This window comes from Crassostrea angulata, chromosome 3 (assembly GCF_025612915.1).
Source record: "Crassostrea angulata isolate pt1a10 chromosome 3, ASM2561291v2, whole genome shotgun sequence".
Classification (NCBI taxonomy): Eukaryota; Metazoa; Mollusca; class Bivalvia; order Ostreida; family Ostreidae; genus Magallana; species Magallana angulata.
In genome coordinates, this window is record NC_069113.1 from 7,504,711 (window position 1) to 7,524,010 (window position 19,300).

General features: G+C 33.7%; 1 protein-coding gene and 2 non-coding genes across 3 annotated transcripts; all 3 read right to left on the reverse strand.

The window, feature by feature from the left end:
- Window positions 1–4,552: 4,552 nt before the first annotated feature.
- Trnay-gua (transfer RNA tyrosine (anticodon GUA)) lies at window positions 4,553–4,639 on the reverse strand. Its single transcript is given in 2 exon segments — window positions 4,553–4,588; window positions 4,603–4,639. It is a non-coding gene; the product is annotated as a tRNA-Tyr (tRNA).
- Window positions 4,640–8,951: 4,312 nt separating this feature from the next.
- On the reverse strand, window positions 8,952–9,038 carry Trnay-gua (transfer RNA tyrosine (anticodon GUA)). The gene is given in 2 exon segments: window positions 8,952–8,987; window positions 9,002–9,038. It is a non-coding gene; the product is annotated as a tRNA-Tyr (tRNA).
- Window positions 9,039–14,822: 5,784 nt separating this feature from the next.
- On the reverse strand, window positions 14,823–17,553 carry LOC128177997 (uncharacterized). The gene has a single exon (XM_052844946.1). The coding sequence runs from the start codon at window positions 17,428–17,430 to the stop codon at window positions 14,890–14,892; it is 2,541 nt and encodes an 846-aa protein (XP_052700906.1). The 5' UTR covers window positions 17,431–17,553; the 3' UTR covers window positions 14,823–14,889.
- Window positions 17,554–19,300: the final 1,747 nt, after the last annotated feature.

Consider the following 19,300-nt stretch of genomic DNA (forward strand, 5'->3'; position numbering starts at 1 on the left):
ATACTGTATCGTCTGTATGATTTAAGGTATAGAACACCGAATATTCAGGAGGAATATTTGAAGGAAGTATATACATCATATTTGAAATATAAAATTTCTCAAAAAACACATGAATCGCTTTCACTAACTGCGTACGTTATGCTGATATGCCAGCAATACCATATATAAGAAAATGTTTCACAATTCGTATACATTTGATTTTTTCCGTCTCATACTCAACTACAATGCTATATTTGAAAGACATTCATAAGAATATCAATTAGGCAGCAACATATTGATAATCATTCATTAGATATGACTAAATGATACAAAGTAAATCGTTTATGGCCAGTCTAAACCCTTTTACAGCGATAAACGTGATATGATATTTTTGGTTCCGTTCTGCTTTCCGTTCCGTTTTCCGTTCCACGTTTTACAAACACCCTAAGTTTAGGTATACCTGCAAATGTTTCTAAGTCAATTCTCAATTTCCATATACGGTCAGCTATGACCTGACCAACACCTGGTAGGACTCTGAGATCTATATAACCACAAGTATGTTGAGCTTGAAAGCTTTCTTAGCCATTTTTCTTTAATACCGGGGGGGGGGGGGGGTAAATAAAAACAAATTATATTCTGAATAATACTCAAATGTTCTTTAAATAATAGTTTTTATATCTTGTTTCACGTACTAGTATCAATAGATGTTTTTTATGATATTACGTATCAAAGACATATCGTGGAGAAGCTTAAGCTACTAAACATTTAGTGACCATGAGCTCGGCTCAACTTCCGGTGATTAGCATCACCGTGGTTTTTTTTCATCAACATAGCGAAAATGCATTGAACAGCATGAACTTCAGCAAAAATCAGTGCTTTAACACTAGTATTCGCTCAGTTATGAACAAATGATTCCTATTTCTTTCATCAATTACCGAGAGAATATGTAAGAAATGTACGTAGCATTACTAAATAGACAATTCCCGCCAAAGAAATCATCAACAAACTTCTATATTAATGTTTACCCTCTGCAGAAATTCGGAATGTTCGCAGCGCCAGTAAAGTATAAATAGGTCGTACGAATTGGTTTAATGATAAAACAAATGGTAAATCGTTGACAGTGAGTTTACACTTACATGCACCCTGCAGCTCCGTCCATCTACGCTCTCAAACTCAAACTATCAGACGAAAAGTTGCTGTCCTTTAAAAAAGGACTACAATACGTGGACCATTTGCATGTGTTTCCAACGAAAACGTGAAAGCCTTAAGATTATTAGATTCCACCGACTCTAGCCCTCTGCTTTTAACCACTAATTTTGTACGTTGTATTACGTATACATGTATGTATAACCCTGACTTTTTATCTCAGAATTTAAAGGGTTCATACTTCTAAAATAATTATACCCCCGCTCCGAAGGAGAGGGGGTATACTGTTTTACCCTTGTGTGTCTGTCTGTCAGTCCGTAACAAAAATTTCTGTCGCATTTATCTCAGCAACTATTTATCGCAGATGCTTGAAATTTTTACACAGTATTTGTATAGGCATGCCATATCGTGGGATATATTTTTGTACCAATCAGACGTCAACTTCCTGTTAAATGACGACTGTTTATTTTTAGCAAAAATTTTCAAACAAGTTTTTGTCAAAGAATTCTCAGCAACTGTTTATCGCAGATGCTGGAAATTTCTACACAGTATTTGTATAGGCATGCTTTATCGTGGGATGTATTTTTGTACCAATCAGACGTCAACTTCCTGTTTAATGAGTACTTTGTTTATTTTTAGCCAAAATTTTCAAACAAATTTCCGTCAAAGATTTCTCAGCAACTTTTTATCGCAGATGCTTGAAATTTTGACACACTATTTGTTTGGCATGCCATATTGTGGGATATATTTTCGTATCAATTGGACGTCAACTTCCTGTTAAAAAATGACTGGGTTTTTTTAGCCAAAATTTTCAAACAAATTTTTGTCAAAGAATTCTCAGCAGCTATTTATCGCAGATGCTTGAAATTTTTACACAGTGTTTATTAAGGCATGCCATATCGTGGGATATATTTTTGTACTAATCGGACGTCAACTTCCTGTTAAATGAGTACTTTGTTTATTTTAGCCAAAATTTTCAAACAAATTTTTGTCAAATAAATTCTCAGCAACTATTTATGGCAAATGCTTGAAATTTTTACACAGTATTTGTATAGGCATGCCATATCGTGGGATATATTTCTGTACCAATCGGATGTCAGCTTTCTGTTAAAAGTCGACTTTGCTTATTTTGCATATTCACATCAGAGCTGGGGTATCTCTAGTGAGAATTGGCTCACAGATATCTTCTTATGATCTATCTATGAATGAAGTTTGCATGTATAGTATCAGGCATTCGGTGAATTCTACTATTTGCGCACACATAACGATTAGCACTACTTTGTTAACTATGCAGCGACAGCATTGTGTAAATTAAAAATTTCATATTTTGATGCATTTTTCTTGAGATTTTAACTTTTATACAGTGACATAATTATTCAATCATACTTAAATACGTAAAAAAAATTAATCGGGAAGTTCTCTAGCCTCGCCTACTATAAAAGTAAAGTTAAGTTGCATGTGTATTCGGAAAACAACAAAACATTGCAAATTATGCTATTTGATGCATGTTGTAGTTTCGGCATAATATTAACTTATTTCATAATACTGATAGTTCATATCACATGCCAATCATTTCTTTAAAAGGAATACTTTGTTTCTGTGCTGTTTACCGACATCTTTACAATTACAGCGCCTTTGAACTTATGTGCTCATATGGCACGGAATCCCGATCCCGATTCAGATAAATGAGTGCTAGCCTGGTTCCCTGAGCTACCCATTACACACAGGAACCAGGCTAGTTCATGCGCAGGCTGAATTTTCCCCATAGCATCCGGTTTAACCTCGCTTAAATATTTTCTGCGTGGACCTCAGGGTCCACGCAACAACACAATCTACAAGTTTAGCTTTTTTTTAAATAACAAACCTTTAACGGCACTTAGTTATCAAAGACAGTTAAACTCTTTTTTATATAAATGTCACCTTCTTCTACATAGCATGGCGAGTGGATTTATCCAAACATTTTTGTGTCATGTGTCGTGTAAGCCTGCGTGTCTAAAATTGAGAACTGGGTACCCGAGCTTGTAAGTTGAGATCGACTATAGGGTGAAAGAGATCTTAGGTACGGTCGTAGACTCGTATTATTTTGATAAAATCAAAGTTATACCACTTTATTTATCTATCTATATAAGGTGCAAATAACTTTACCGATTTTAGGCATACCGCATCAATTTGTTTTTTACATTTTTGTATAAATATTTGAATAAACAATTCTAAAAGAAAAACAAATAATTTCAATAGATATTATAGAATGTTATTTTCAACTAGTTGGACCTGAAAACCAAAGGCTGAATTTCATTCATTGCAATTTGCATTGCTTTTTCGTTTTCTCACTTTTTAAGATTTGAAATCTTCGAGATTTGTTAAGTCGTACGTAATAAAAATCATCAGAAAATTGCGCCGACCATATTTTAACCAATGAAATAAATGTAAATTTTCACATCATGTATTTTCAACCAATCACAAAGGAAAGGAAGTGCACAACCCGGAGACTGTAAATTATTCAGTAAACACGCACTCACACGGTGACATATCCATTCGTACCTAAATTCACTCGTACACCACTACAGGACATTTGGGTTTAGGCAATATCGCCAAATAGTGTAAAGGTATGAAATTCATTATATTTTCGTCTATATTACAGTCGTTTGATATACAGAATGTCCTGTTCTTAAAATTGTGAATTAACTGTTTATGAGGCAGGGGTTGAGATTTTATTGGGGGAAGGTGGAAAATATGGCTGTATGGTAAACTTGTATTTTTGTAGGTTTACATAATTGAGTCACTCGGGTAACCTATTGTTGTTTGTCGTCCGCTACCAATCTTACATCTTGAAAACAACGGGTAAATTGCACTTGGCCATATTAAATAATCAAAATCTATCTAAATGTGAGAGGAGAAAAATGCACCTGACTGTGTTTTATGTAACTTTTAAAAAGATACCAAAGTCAAGATGGCGTTTCCAAATATATGCTGATATTGTATACCTGGGGTGAACTCTGTTAAGCACTAATGTGAACCATGCGTGTCGCGTGACAAACATTTTGTTAAGCGTGTTCGATGAGACTGTATTGCATTATCTTTTATTTATGCAAATATATTATTTGTAAGTTTTATTTTCAACGGCTATTTCTGATCGCTAATATTTCCCTCAACTAGGGAGATTTTGGTGATAACTAGTGTCACGTGATATGTAAACGAGTATTGTCTGATCTGTTTAACCTTTCTATTTACATATCCTCTATTGTATTTGGCCCCGCACATTCGATTCATTTTTATTCATTGAAGGACAGGGTCAAAACATATTAACCAAATTCATTATAACTGGGTTTTTAAAAATCATAGTAAATGCGCCAAAAATTTAAAAAATGCCCATCCAAGCTAGATAATAGAATGATATTTATATCATTATATAGAATTAAAAAATAAATCCCGCGAGGCGGATTTGAACCACCGACCTAAGGATATCAATAATGCATACTACAGTCCTCCGCTCTACCAACTGAGCTATCACGGGATAACAAATAACTGATGTTTTATATATATATATTCTCTATACTTATATAATTTATGCGCCTGAGGATCTAGAGAGAGAGAGAGAGAGAGCGCCAAAAAAAATTATCATTTGTCAAGGACTTGGTAAAGTTGAGGCAATAAATAATATCTGTGTTTATCTATATAATTGTTATATATCCTTCATTAATATAAAATCTTTTTCAGATTATTTCAAATAATTATGTATAATTTTCTACAGAGAATACTACGTATCTTAAATAATGTTAAATTTTGATTGTTTATATTTTTTTCTATTTGATTACTCGAGTAAAACACCTACACTCTTAGAAATACCACCCAAACTTTGTGCGTCTTTCATTTGTAGAAATCAATTTAAAATATGATTTTCAACGTTATTGGTTTTAATATAATAACTAAAACAAAATAATTGATTTTCGGGCTAACAGCCATACATTGTCAAAATGTAATTGTACATGTTTGTACATGTAAATCTGCAGCACTCGGAGGCATTACCTGAAGCCTGCGAGATATGCAGTCAGAATTACCTATTCAGGTCAGTGCATACAAGTATGTCTTGCACGTTTTATTTCAGTATACATCATTGTAACGTCAGCAAGTCGTCGGATTATCGCACGGCGTGCTTACAACGATAGTCAGCAGTCATATTTAATTCAATGACCTGAGATTAACACTAATGGTGATTTGTGAGCTGAACATGGCATGCACACATTACGAATTACGATATTTTTGCCTGTGTTATGTATAATGATGCAAATGTACTTTCTCTGCTTTAGAGTATTCAGTACATGAAATGACACTGTGTAATGACCTTGCCCTTTGGTCAAATATATCACCATGCAGGCTATCAGAGGTTTTAGATGTGTTTGTGTGACATGTTTTACAAAATAATTCGTGAAATGATTTCTTGTTTTTCTCGGTCCGTTTAACTGACAATATATTGAAAAACGGATTTCTCTCACGGGGATGAAGTGCACGTTCCTTGCATTCACTTTGCCATGGTATGGGAAAAACCCATAGAAAATTATTATTGTGAGATATATTCTTTGTATGGTTTTTCTTGTCTTCAATGTTTTACTTTGCATGTATGTAAAGCTTACAACGTTAAGATTCAAAACATATAATGGCCGTTTAATAACTCCTCTTCTCTTAGTCTTTTTCTCGGAGAATAAATCATTACCGACGGAAATTGAAAATTAAACCATTTAGATATTTGACAGTTTATCTTTCAGATTCAGACACGGAAATAAAGCTACAAACGTACCAGTCTCCAGGCAAGTGATTTAGACGGATTGTCAATATCCCGCCCAAATGTAAATAGCTTAATTATAAAAAAATTAATATATTATGAAAGTGTTTAATGCTTCAGTAAAATCAATGTACAGTAATTATTAAAATTACACAAACAGCTCTGATTATTTGCAGGTCAACGGTTTTATCGAAACTTACCCATAGAGCTGATTAGCATTTTATGAATTATGTTGTCCATAAAATATGAAAGAGGCATCATTTATCAAACTTACTCTAAAAAGGTCAAATGTACTTTGATCATATTTTTATTTTTTATTGACGGTGGTATCAGAAATAATAATGAATTATGCATGTACATGTAACATACACACTTATGAGGACCAAGCCCTTGCATTCGAATTGTTTTTTATTTTAGATATGAAAAGAGTTATGGTTACAACAACGATGAGATGACTCCTAAAAACACAACGATGAGATGACTCCTAAAAACACATTATCAATACGAAGGAACATTTTTAGATTAGTATGAACGGGAATCATTTTTTTCTGAACAGAAATATCTAGGGGTTAGTTTTATATAATGCCAAAGTCATTATATGATAAAGCAATACATATATCTACAAATAATGTTCTCAATTGTCTTTTCTTTTTTCATAAATATGAAACTGATCGGCTGATAAATTTCAAGTCATCTTTTGAATTTTTTTTCCCCAAGACAGAAGAAGTCTAAAATGTCGTGATCCTCGTAATAAGATACATCCACTAACAAAGACGTTTTGCTGTGTTTTTGTTTTCTATTTTTAAAACTTAATTACGCCCAGTGGAAATGACATAAGACAAAGACTCTCAGCCCGATCCGTCACGGCTGTTATTTACAGTGTGTGTCATCATAAAACATCCGTATATTTTTCCCATCCTTTAGAAAGAAATAGTCTCGCGAGGACGCCCAACACCATAAATTTGTGCGTATGTGTCTAAAACTTTACGTCTGCCTTCATTGGGGGTTTTTATGAATAAAAAGATGTTTTATAAATCCTTTAATGAAAAAAAAACGAAGGGAGAAATTACTCCTCTCTCCCTGAAGCTACGTCTGTATATCTGTTCGTTTTTAACTAACATATCAAGTTTAAAGAGTACAAAAACAATACAAAAAATGTGTCTCAAACATATAAATTGATTTTTGTACCTTTATGAAATTTATAGAGATATTTCATTGTGGTCGTGACCTGTCAATTAATTTCCAGCTCCTGTGTCAATAACATGCATGTTTGTGGTATACGTTTCAATGCTGAACGAGCAGAAAAAAAATTAAAATCACATTATCCCAATATTTCCGTCTCGTCCATGACACCTAATCAATTATGCACATCAGTTTTGTTTTTAAAAATCGAACATTATTCCGACGTGGCGCTTAAATCAATATTTTTTTTGTTTCTATAAATTTTGCCACTAATACGTTAAAAATAGACCTCTTATGCATAAGAAAATTTTTACAGCCATCTTAAAATATTTCATAATTTGTACTGTCTTACTCTATACTAAATTACGTATTTTTATTTCAATTTATCAAATATTGCCTTAATTTGGTGAATAATTTTGAAAAAATACTTATTTTACTATACTTCCTACACCAACTTTGATAATATTTCATATCAAATATTGACCTTTTTAGACGGTGGCTATAAATAGCCACGGTTTATTGCTATCGTCCTGGCCGGAAGAGTATTTCTCACGGGAACCCTAGCGGATAAGGAACGATAACTCTGTTAGGTATGCGGTTTTACCTATGTATGTAAATTATGCGTTTTAAAGTGTACTGAAAAGCGAGAAAATATACATGTGACTTTCCTGAATTCATTCAAATGATTTGAATAAATCTACATCTAAATACAATAGAACAAATATACTTTAAAACGTTGATTAATGATTTTTTTTCTTCAAATTTTCATTCATGTTCGTTGTGAGCAAATGGAAATAAACCACTCGAAGTCGAAAATAAAATATTGTTTGACTCTGCGGTTTCATGATGACGTGCATTCCAAAAGCATTTTCCAGTTTTATCAAACAGGTTCTTGTAAACTAATTCCGTTTTCTATACACCTATATGTATTAACTGGCTATGAGGACAAAAGAAAGTGTGTTGGCCAAGGAGACTGCAACTTTTTCCCCGTGAAGAAATTGAGGGAAAATGCTTTCGAAAGGGACAAGAAACATACTACATGTATGCCCAAATAGTTTGTAAAAAATGATAAGTATTTTATCATACTAAAGCTTTATTTGTTCTCGTTACTTTGAGAAATCTATATCTTTTAAGCTCAATAGTCCAATCCACACTTTTCAATAGTTGTTCCCCAAAGGTCAAAATGGAAAAAAACCGAATTTCCCTTCTTTATACAATCAAATATTTCGGCGTACAGTGTTGAAATCGCTTTGAATTTTATTTATTCATTCACTGTGTGGTGGCAACCTACACATTGAATGAGGCATTCTGGGGCAAAGAAAATACACACCGAAAACGTATTTTAATGTCAAATGATATAGTTACAAACATATAAATACAAACTTCTATACTACAAAGTATATATGGATTTCCCCCAAAAAAAATAAAGGCCAAGAGATAGCTTTTGTAAAGTGTGGATTGAGATTAAAACTACGATTTCCACATAATTATCCATGTAGGACACTCACGACCAGTTGTGCATGGAAGCGTTAAGAATTAGTACATGTATGCGATACCAGCCGCGGGTTTTCGACGACAATAATTATCATACATGGTATATGTCACATTCAAACGACGCCACCGTCTAACAGTACTTCCAGTACTTTGATTTGGTCTGTTAGGGAGATAAAAAAAGTTATACATGTGTTTTAATGACATAAACAGCAACTCAACATTACATCGATACCGATAACATTTACAACTTGAAAAGAAATCAAATGTATATCTTATTCTTATTTCATACTCATATATAGGAATAAGAACGATTTGATAAAGAGTAAAAGGGGGCCCCAGTGATATTAAGCAAACGGTAAAAAAAAATTTATCCCGCGAGGCGGATTTGAACCACCGACCTAAGGATATCAATATTGCAAACTACAGTCCTCCGCTCTACCAACTGAGCTATCACGGGATGAGATATATTTTGGGAAATAATCTATTATTTATTATTATTATAAAAGTATCGCTGATCATTTTGAAAAGTTTTGACTTAACGATTAATATTAATTACATACAAGTAGAAAAAAATATAATTAACTGTCCAATAAATCTGATATATTTCAGGTTTTTAATCAGAATTGTTTACTCAAAAGTACCAAATTATAAACACTCTTTCTTTAATATAGCTTTTCTTTCCTCATATAAAAATAGAATGTTTTATTGTAAGAATATGCAATAAAATCTATAAACCCACTTTCATTATTCCAGCTTTCCATTTTTAACTTCTAACAACTGCATTTGTACATGAAAAAGCCAAGCCTGACAACGACTGATTTATAAATTATTTGATTGATAATCTTACGAATCATTTTACATTTCTATTTGAATTGAACGCAAACCAATCTATAAAAAATCTAAAAACAGTTCATTGTGTTAAAATAAACTTCAAAACTGTCAAACATTCCCTAACGACAGTGTATCTGTTAATCAGCACTTGCCATTTAATGCGTCCTTTCCTCCTAAAGAATACAAGTTACACCTGTCTATGAGATAGTGGGTTTCTTAATAGGATGCTACCTGTAATTAGTTAATTCTCAGTCAATAAAGGCCCGTTTGATTTCCTCTCCCCCATTCCGTATTAAGAGATAATGAATTAAGAATACGTTTGCCTTTTAAGTGGTAATTGAGCGTCGATTTTATTTACCGGATTTAAAGTTGATCAATATGACAGCGAGCCAAACTACAGAGGTGAATTCCTGAAGGTGTAGGAGATAGACACGTTAAGCGGCCTTTCAGGTATTATCTCTATACTGACTAGCATACATGTGTCTGAGTTCTAGTTCCGAACTGTGTACAGATATGCATACAGGAGTATCACTTTGTTGTTAATAAATTGTAGTTAATTATAAAGGGATGTCTTTACATCAGGCGTATTATATATAGATATTTTTACTTGCATTTAAAATCAATTTATTGAATGTTATTGACATGCGAAATACTAGTATCTAGTTAAGTAATTCATAAATATAAAAAAAAAATGTCTTTCTTTTTTTTTAATTTTGCGTTGTCCATAATTCCTTTTTAAGGCAAGTCACATTACATTTATTAAAGTGGTAATATATACAAAATATTACAAGTAAATGCTAGTAGAATTTAAACTATTTACAAAAATGCCATTTCTGTGCAATACGTTTATTCATCAAATGATATACAACTCTATCAAATTGAGACGTACATAATATTTGTTTTTGTCAATTAAATTTTTCCATTTATATAATATATAAGCATTCCCAAGAGAACGTTTATTTATCAAATGGTATACAACTCTATCAAATTGAAACTTGCATAATATTTTTGTTGAATTTAAGCAGAAAAGCCCCCTAATCATACTATGTTGAGATGCGTGAAAACTCTAAATGAATTTAATTGTGTCGTCGAATTTAATTTATTTCCAGGCATAGTTCAGAGTTTTGATTTAGTTTTAAAGTAACATGTTATACCAGTGTGTTTATAATAAATCATATTCAGCATTGCTAATCTCTGTGTAAAATGTAAAGCCACAAACCACATAAAAAATCAACATCGCTGCGCATTATCGCAGAGCATGCGCAGTTGTTCCGCTTGCTCGGTCTCTGACTTCACTGGCAATAACTCAATGATTTTTTATATTATGAATTATGTTCAACATTAGAAAAAAAAAGCCAAAACACGATTAGTCTTAAATTTAGAAGCTAAGTAATTTGTCAACAAAATCTAAATAGAACTGTTATATATACAGCTTTAAACAGTAGCGTTAAATTAGACACGATTTCAAAGCAAAACCAGTTCATTTCATGTGACGTTACTTTGAAGCGTTTGGTGTGAAGTAAGGCTACGTGCAGGAAAACCTACGCTACATTCAATGTTAACTTGCGAATTGGCAATACGACGTACAAGTAATGAAAACCCAAACAGATAAGCTGTTTGCGAACAGGAAATATACGAGTAACGGATATACGTACACGTAGAAATACAGGTTTTACCGGACCCTCTGGTGTTAGACAAAGATATTCACTATGCCCAAGTTCTTTACTAATTACTCCTTTACATTGTCTCAAAACGATTTTTATCCTAATTTGCCATAGGTCATTGTGAAAACTGTCATTATCACCACATAAATGTCTCTTATTGCTGTAGCTTTATTTCCATAATAAATGACATACAGTGACCCTTTATGAGGAGTTTACGAGCAGTCTGAATACAGACATGTACGCATACAGCGGTTTTGTTTAGTAACATGGTGAATAAGTAAATCATTTACAATGTTGAGGCCTTGTTTAAATAACACACGTTAGGTGTTCATTTTATCGGTTATATCTAATAAGCGTGCTCTTTATGTGGATTAAGAATGCATGCATTTTTCTTTAATTTCTGTTAATTATTTTTTTTTATCCCTTTGAACGCTATTCTCATTCATAGTTATGTTTCATTTAATTGTACATTTTATCATCTAGTAGTTACTAATGGATTGCATTATCTGAGTAAAAATATAAAAGGATGGTCGGCTAAAAATAAAATATCTACCTAATAAAGCCACAAATCAATCATGCATGGGTTTTTTCATTATTATTGCATAATATGTATTTAACTGAAGGCATCTGAATGTCGGTCAGATTGTTGACATAGGTTATAAATAAAGAATATATGGTTACTTAATGTGTTGCAGGCATAACTCTAAAATAGTTATTGATTATTTACTATAAAATTAATCATTATTATTATTGCAGCGAGGTAAATAAACTGTTTGAAATAAGAGGAACCCTCAGATTTATGCTCTTTGTAAAAAAATATAAAAACGATGTAAGAGACATGTTTGCTGTATAAATTAGCACAGATCGCAGTTCTGTAGCTCATTGTGTGGGTTATCTGTCAACCCGAATTTTGCCTAGGATCCATAGAACTGCAGCTAGTTCTCGGCATGTCAATAGTCCCGTGCCACCAAAATATCTATAATGCTGACACGATCAAAAATGGAAGGAAATTTCTATGTCTAGCAAAGAACTTATTAATCATTTGATTTTGATTTATGTAGAAACTTCTATTTTCTGGGGCAGTTAATACTACATGTAAGTTTGCTTGTATCAAAGATCGAAATAAGACATTAACACGTTTGAATTGGGAGGGGGGCGCCCATTATTAGGAACCAAGTTGTTTTTTTTTTACCTAGGTGGCCATTTATATTTCAACAGCGTGCCTCTCACTTTACATATTATTGACAAATACATGGCATTCATAAATAATTAAGGCCTTGGTAAGTGTACCGCTCTAGAAAATAGCTATGAGATATTTTAGTGTACGTAAAAAATATCATGTTTTTTGCAATAATGATGTAAAATAAAACATTTGGTCAGATTGTTTTGTTGGTCACCTTTGACCTCACCTGTATAAGCAACTGTCATATATCTCTGACTTAATGTTTTTATTCCAACACATTCTGTTAGTTGGGCTCGAACGCAACGCTTTAAAACCAAAGTGGAACATCTATTTAGTGTCACATCATTGTGTGGCTGCATGCACATATTTCTCTTTTTTCAATTACTTGTATAATTAAAATAATACGGACTTTAACAATGAAGTGAATTAATTTTTTTTAATTTTACGTTTACATGAAAGGGGTATAAACGGTTGGTATAACACAAAATTGATTGGAGTGGTAAAACATCTTCAGTCATTTCTAACACTGATGTCTTGTTATATAAAATGTAGCTGTCATCGATCAAAGATATTCAAATTTAGCGGATTGATTAATCGGTTTGACTTTGTTATGTGCATTCATAAGTAAGAGAGAATGATATATCAATCTAAATCTAAATCAATTTCGACGATTAAAACTTTATTTTTGTTATATAAGTGATCTATTCTGAAACCTTGAGAATCCATTAGATTCAAGAGGAGCATGTGTAAATGAGAGGTTAAAATTGATATGATTAGAATGGAAAATTCATGATGTTTCAAAAACACAAAAATTCCACATTGAATATCATCAACAGTTTACTTAATGCCGTTGGATGATTAGAGATTACGACAATTGTTCATCTGAAGCTCCGTCTTTCGTCATTGCATTGTGTAATTTGCATGCTTTCTTACATGTATGTAGCCGTTACTTTCATGCACAAGAAAACATGCAAAACACTTGACGCAATCTCTTGTGGTCGACCATTTTTGTCGGTTCTAACGGTTCTAATTCCCGTTACGTGTGTCCAGAGTTTTTGAGAACTCATACACATACATATTGGTAATAGCTTAAAGGACAAATCATAATTTGGATGGGAGACGCATCTTTGACAACATATGGAGAAACATATAGAGTGTTATTTCATCTCGGCTTTAAAATACTACCAAGTGAACTCAAAATAAAATTATTTCCTACTGGAGAAATGGAAAACATCATTCTATTTTTTTCAGATCCTTTAATAAATAATTCATGAAGCATCAAACACAGACAAACAAAGACGAATCGCTAGCGAAAACAAAGAAAATTCCAAAAAAGGAATGAAAATTAGTGAAAATTGCTGATAAACAGCTAATTTGAATAAAATTCTGATGCAGAAATCATACTTAAATTATTGTGATTTAAAATCAATCAAATATTTATAACTGGTTATCATAATTTGTATCATTTCATGACAAAGATCAAATATATGCTAAGCAAAACATTCTTCTTATTAATCCGGATACCAGTAATTAAGTCATAACTTTAAAAAGTTTTAAATAATTGTTCAATGTTTTACTTTTATTATTCGCGTTAAGGTGGTATGGGACATCTGTCGATATTAATGTTTATGATCAAACAATAATATAATTGATAAACTGTCACCGGTTTTGAATTTTAAATACGTTTTAAAAAAATTTGAAAAGGTAAAAAATTTAAAACCCCCAGCGGGATTCGAACTCGAGACTTACAGTTTTGTAGTGATCCCTCTAACCAACTGCAGTATGCTGTCTTATGACAATTTTGAGAAACTATTTATAAACTTATACTTGATTTTATTGTTTATATCGATAAATAATATGTCACAACATGAAGTTGACCCATACCACCCTAAATTAGCAATAAGCAGGACTAAAAACAAGGGTGTCATATCACAGGAGAACACAAGTAGATGGATTTCAGATACAGCTGAGATTCTTATAACATTATGTGAATGCAAATGGAAACAAAACGTTTATTATCAAATAATTGGTATTTGTTTCCCCAAAAAGTAAAAATAAATGTTCTATAATAGTTTGTATACTACATACAGATAAATCTGAAACTGTTGAACAATGTATGCATTATTGATTAAAATGTTCAAATTAACTGACACCTCTCTTAAAATAAAATTATGAAGCAACCTTTTCGAGCGAATGGACTTTTACCGGAAAATTGAATATGAACAAATAACAGACATAATTAATAATAGCCAAATAAAATAACTGCAAACAAATAATTTATCTCTGTTCAATATCATCGTCAATATGCCCTTTTTTAAAATTATTAAGCGTAATATGCATATACAGAGGTGATGTTTGATTGATCATAGATATGCTACTGTCATTGGTTTGTCATAAAAGTATTGGAAACATGATCTGTCAAAACTTGAGGTTTTCTCACGCACTACATTATTTATAGGCAATGGCAGTCCCGAGCTTTAAAAAGGCTTCATTTTCACCACATTGCATATATTTTTCAGCATGTTTTTTAAGAGGGAAAAATGATGAAAAAAATTAGAAAAAAAATTTTGAGACAGGTTTTTGCATTCTTTGAAATATAAAGGAGGGAATTTGTAGAAAATAGACTCCCCTTAACATTGCCACAAATACCCCTTATTCAGCTGGTTAACGGTAGTTGGATGTGACATCCATTCTATCATATTCCTGATGGTCACAAAGTAAACATCTCTATATTCACCAACTTTGTCCATAAACCTTTGAAGTCCTCGAAGGTTATCCTCAAAGAAAGGATGTGTAAACCATATTTGCCGGAAATGTAAGCCAAGAGGTGCCTTGTTCGTTGTGTAATGCTGTGTGAACTCTTTCCATAAAAAGTTAAAAGTGTCATTTGCCGTTGCTGGTGAATTAGTGCATCCGTCGGCAAAATTACAGGGGAAAAGACCAAGATAGTCTAAAATAGGGGACATTGGTACTTCCCATAATCCTTTGTATGAATTTCTCGGACACTTTTCAATGACACAGTTCTTTCCGTCGTTGAAATCCATTGTGTACGGCCAATAGCGAGGCCCCGCTTCCTGCGAGGTAGTTAAACTGGCGTCATAGACGTACTTAAATGTTTCCAGAATTTTGAATTGCTCATCTCCTAGTGGTTTCATCTGCGGACTTCTCCAGCCTTGGATTATATCGATTCCCATGTTTTGCAATACTTTGATCTGAGCAATCATGCCTTCCTCAAACATAGAAACATTTGAAGTTGGTATTCCACTGTAGCCTTTCAGTGCTATTTCGTTGTGGTTGTTGTATAAACTCTTAATCAATTGATTCGATGATCCTGTTTGGGAAATAAAGAACGTAGATGCTACCGGGCACCTGTTAGGATTTTTTCTTGAGTTTCCAATAACCTGGGTGTACTTTTGATAAATTCGGTCATTTACAGGTCCATCAATGGTAAGATAAATGAATTGTGGAGTGTCATTCCACTCCATATTTTCTGGTGTCGTTTTCCCTTTGCAGAAACAATTAGGCAACTCGCAGTTTGTACCCTGTATGCAACCCCTGTTTGTAAGTTGTGGCAATGGTGGTGGGATTTTGTTGGCAACCAATGGGCGAGGAGTGATTTCAACAAATCCTTGGGCTGCTGCTCGGGGTGTGGTTGTAAAAGCTTGCAATGCTTCAACCATGTCATGGTTATGGGCAAATTTTTCGTTTAAGTATTGTGCGTTCAGCGAATTTGACGTTAATACAAATGGCTCATTTTGTTTCATCGGAAGCTTGGTGGTAGGTCTTCTTGTGGGAGCCAAGGTTGTGGTTGATGTTGGGGCCATTGTTGTTGTTGTTGTTGGAGCCCTTGTTGTTGTTGGGGCAGTTGTTGAGGTCGTTGTCGGATTCACCTTTTTAGATGGTTGAACCCATGACCAGAAGTTCTTGCTCGGAACTGGTGGTCTCTGTGGTGGCGGAATCCAAGCAGGCTTTCTGGTAGTTCTTGGAGGGTCAGGGACCGGAATTCGTACTGTAGTTGGTGGGGGCCTCGGTGTAGTAGTAGTAGTAGTAGTGGTGGTTGTTGTAGTTGTTGTTGTTGATGTACTGGTTGGTTTCGGTGTTGGAGGCTGTTGGACTATCATGTTTGGTCTTTGTTGTTGCTGCAAGTGCTGAGAGGAAGGGAGTTGTTGTGGATTTAGACATGTCCATGTACTTAATTTATCCAATTCATTGATCGGAGTTGGGTTTTCCATCCATTCTAAAGCCTGTCTTACAGGAACAATGTAAACATCGTCATATTTAAGTAATTCGTTTATAAATCTATCCATAGCATCTAATTGATACTTAGTATAAAACCATCCTGCGTGCATATGAAGTCCGAAAGGGGCCCGGTTACCTTCATAGGCGCTTTTAAAATTTTGATATAGATATCGATAGGCTTCATCTTCAGTCTTGGGAACATTGTAGCAACCATCAACATACCCGCAAGGATACTGATCCTTGAAGTCCATCAAGGCGTTGACAGGAAACTCCCAAAATCCGCTGTGTGGCTTTGTAGGACATGGTTTTATTTGACAGTAAAATGTCCATCCATAGTCTAAAGTGAAAGGAAATGGTACTTGTCCACTCAATTTAGATTTTTTGAAAGTTAAAGAAATGTCGTACTTATATCCCAGCCCCTTTAAAACATCAGCTTGATCGTCACCAGCCGTTTCTAGGAAGGGGCTTCGCCAGCCGATAATATCCTCAAGCGGAATTTTAGCAAACTTGGCAATATTTTTCTTCTGTTTATCTGCTTCTCGCTGGAGATCTTCTCGCGTCTTAATATGCGAATGAGTAACACTATGTACGGCAATTTCATGTCCTTCTTTGTAATACCGATTTACTAATTGGTACTGTGTATATTTGTGGGAAACATACAAAGTCATTCCAATTGGGCATCCGTTCGGGTTTCGTTTTGAAGTATGGTTAAAAAGACGATCATAATAAGCTGGAAGAACCGTTGTTAAAGCATCGTCAAATCCAAAATACACAATCTGCGGTATTTTTGCCTTGTCCATTTCATGTTTAAAAGTACTACAGTAACATCCTGGTAACTCACAGTTCCGGCCTTGTTGACATCGGCTGGATACACTGGTAACAACACTTGGCAGAAGGACCAAAATAAAAACTGAAATTCTGGTGAAAGTCATTTTTAACAAGTCTTTAGATTTTTTTTCTCGAGCAAATAGGATCGGTGATGTACTGTAGTAAATTCTGTTCACGTATTGCTCTCACCGACCCTCTCTCTCGCCTGCCAACATGGGATATGACTTCAACTGCGACAAGGTAGCTCTATTTGAATACAATCGCACGCCTCGGGGCAAAACACGTCAATTAATTAAGATAATGCCACCGTCTCTTATCTGAAAGAAGTATATGTGCATCTTTTTCGTGGATTCCAGGTATAACAATTTTCCCAAAGCCGATGGGTAGCACGCGATCGTGACGCCCTTGTCCCGATAAGTTCCCCCTTCAATCCCCTCCCTATCCCTCTTATCTTTACCTCCCTTTTGCACCGATGGAATTTCAGGCGGTTGTTATAACAGAAGATGTTTTGGCCACTGTTTGATCAATCTCGTCCATTTACTCGAAAATAATAGCGAAACTCTGAAACTGTCGGCTCCTAATTCTTACGGAACCTGGTACGGGCTTTGTGTTCTGTAACTTAAAGGAGAAATGTCTGAAAACAATTGGCTAATGTTCAGTTTATGAACCAATTACTTAAGTTGAACATGTAAAAGTGCATACTTTTAAAGCGAAACCTTTGACATTTAGAAAACCTAAAATGTATAAACAATACATTGAAAGAAAAAAAAATGAATATTTTAATATTTTAAATGCAGTATTCATATCAAATTATATAAGTCTATCGTTATTTGAATTTATTTAAGTAGACATAATTTTTTTTTCGTTTTTGTCTTTCCATGTTTAAAACAAATTATAATTTGACATAGCGATATATAGAGGTAACGAGAAATAATTAACTTTTCGTTGAATATTATGTACCGTTTTTACTTTATACGCAAATGAGCATTTGCTTTGCTATTGAATGATTAAATTGTAATAAAGAAAAGACGTTTTCCCTCTTCACTTTAAAATTTTACCGTGATAAGAAATTGTTTAATGGTGGATTATTTTTAAAAATACGTAATTTATTATTACATTTATTAAAAATCAGACTTGTTTGCTTTTGTGTCAGCAGAATAAATCATGTTTTTTTTTTGTCCAGATAACACAGTGTGACTAGGTAATGTATTTGAAAAATTCCCGAAATACGAATTGTATAATTGGCGACAACTATTCTGCTTTTACAACATTTGCAAGTCTCGGTGAGTGTTTTAAATGATTTTCACATAAACGAAGATGTAATGCCACAATTACCTTAAACAAATTACTCCTTAAATCCTATATAAATGGTAAGTGAATGGAATAGTGTTGAAAAAATGTGAGAGACTATTAACTCGCAAGCAAACTGGTATAGCAAAGTTTCATATAGTACCGGCAACATGCAAAACATGTGGTAAGTGTACAAGAAGAACCCACGCAGATAAGTGTGTAAATGTAGAGACAAGACACTGCTTTATGTACATATGATTAGGTAACTTATTTTTCTGTATAATAATCGCGTGACACCGCCTACACCAAAATCGAAACCAAAAAACACATCCTTTTTGCTGGTCTTGTCCTGGAGATCTCCTGTTTTGGACTGAGTCAGAAAGGGGTTTTCCAAGTAAATGAATGACCACAAAGCAATTTTTTTAACGGACCAACTGAGAGACTTTCCCCTTGCTTGTGACTACTTCCTCATTCTATCTAGTTCGTAGGTGGGGCTTTATTTCTTGCCTTATCTCTTGAAATCTGCGAACGTGCAACAGTTTCACAGGTTTCAAGTTATAGTCACGTAGTAATTATGTCATGTCCACATTATGTATATTAAGGGGAAACAATGAAATAATAGTTTCTCCTTCATCATATATTTTTGTTATAATTTAATGTAAACGCCCATATCGCTGACACACT

What these genes read in the sequence shown, in the direction of transcription:
- LOC128177997 (XM_052844946.1), bottom strand. Translation starts at nt 17,430, where the DNA reads ATGACTTTCACCAGAATTTCAGTTTTTATTTTGGTCCTTCTGCCAAGT.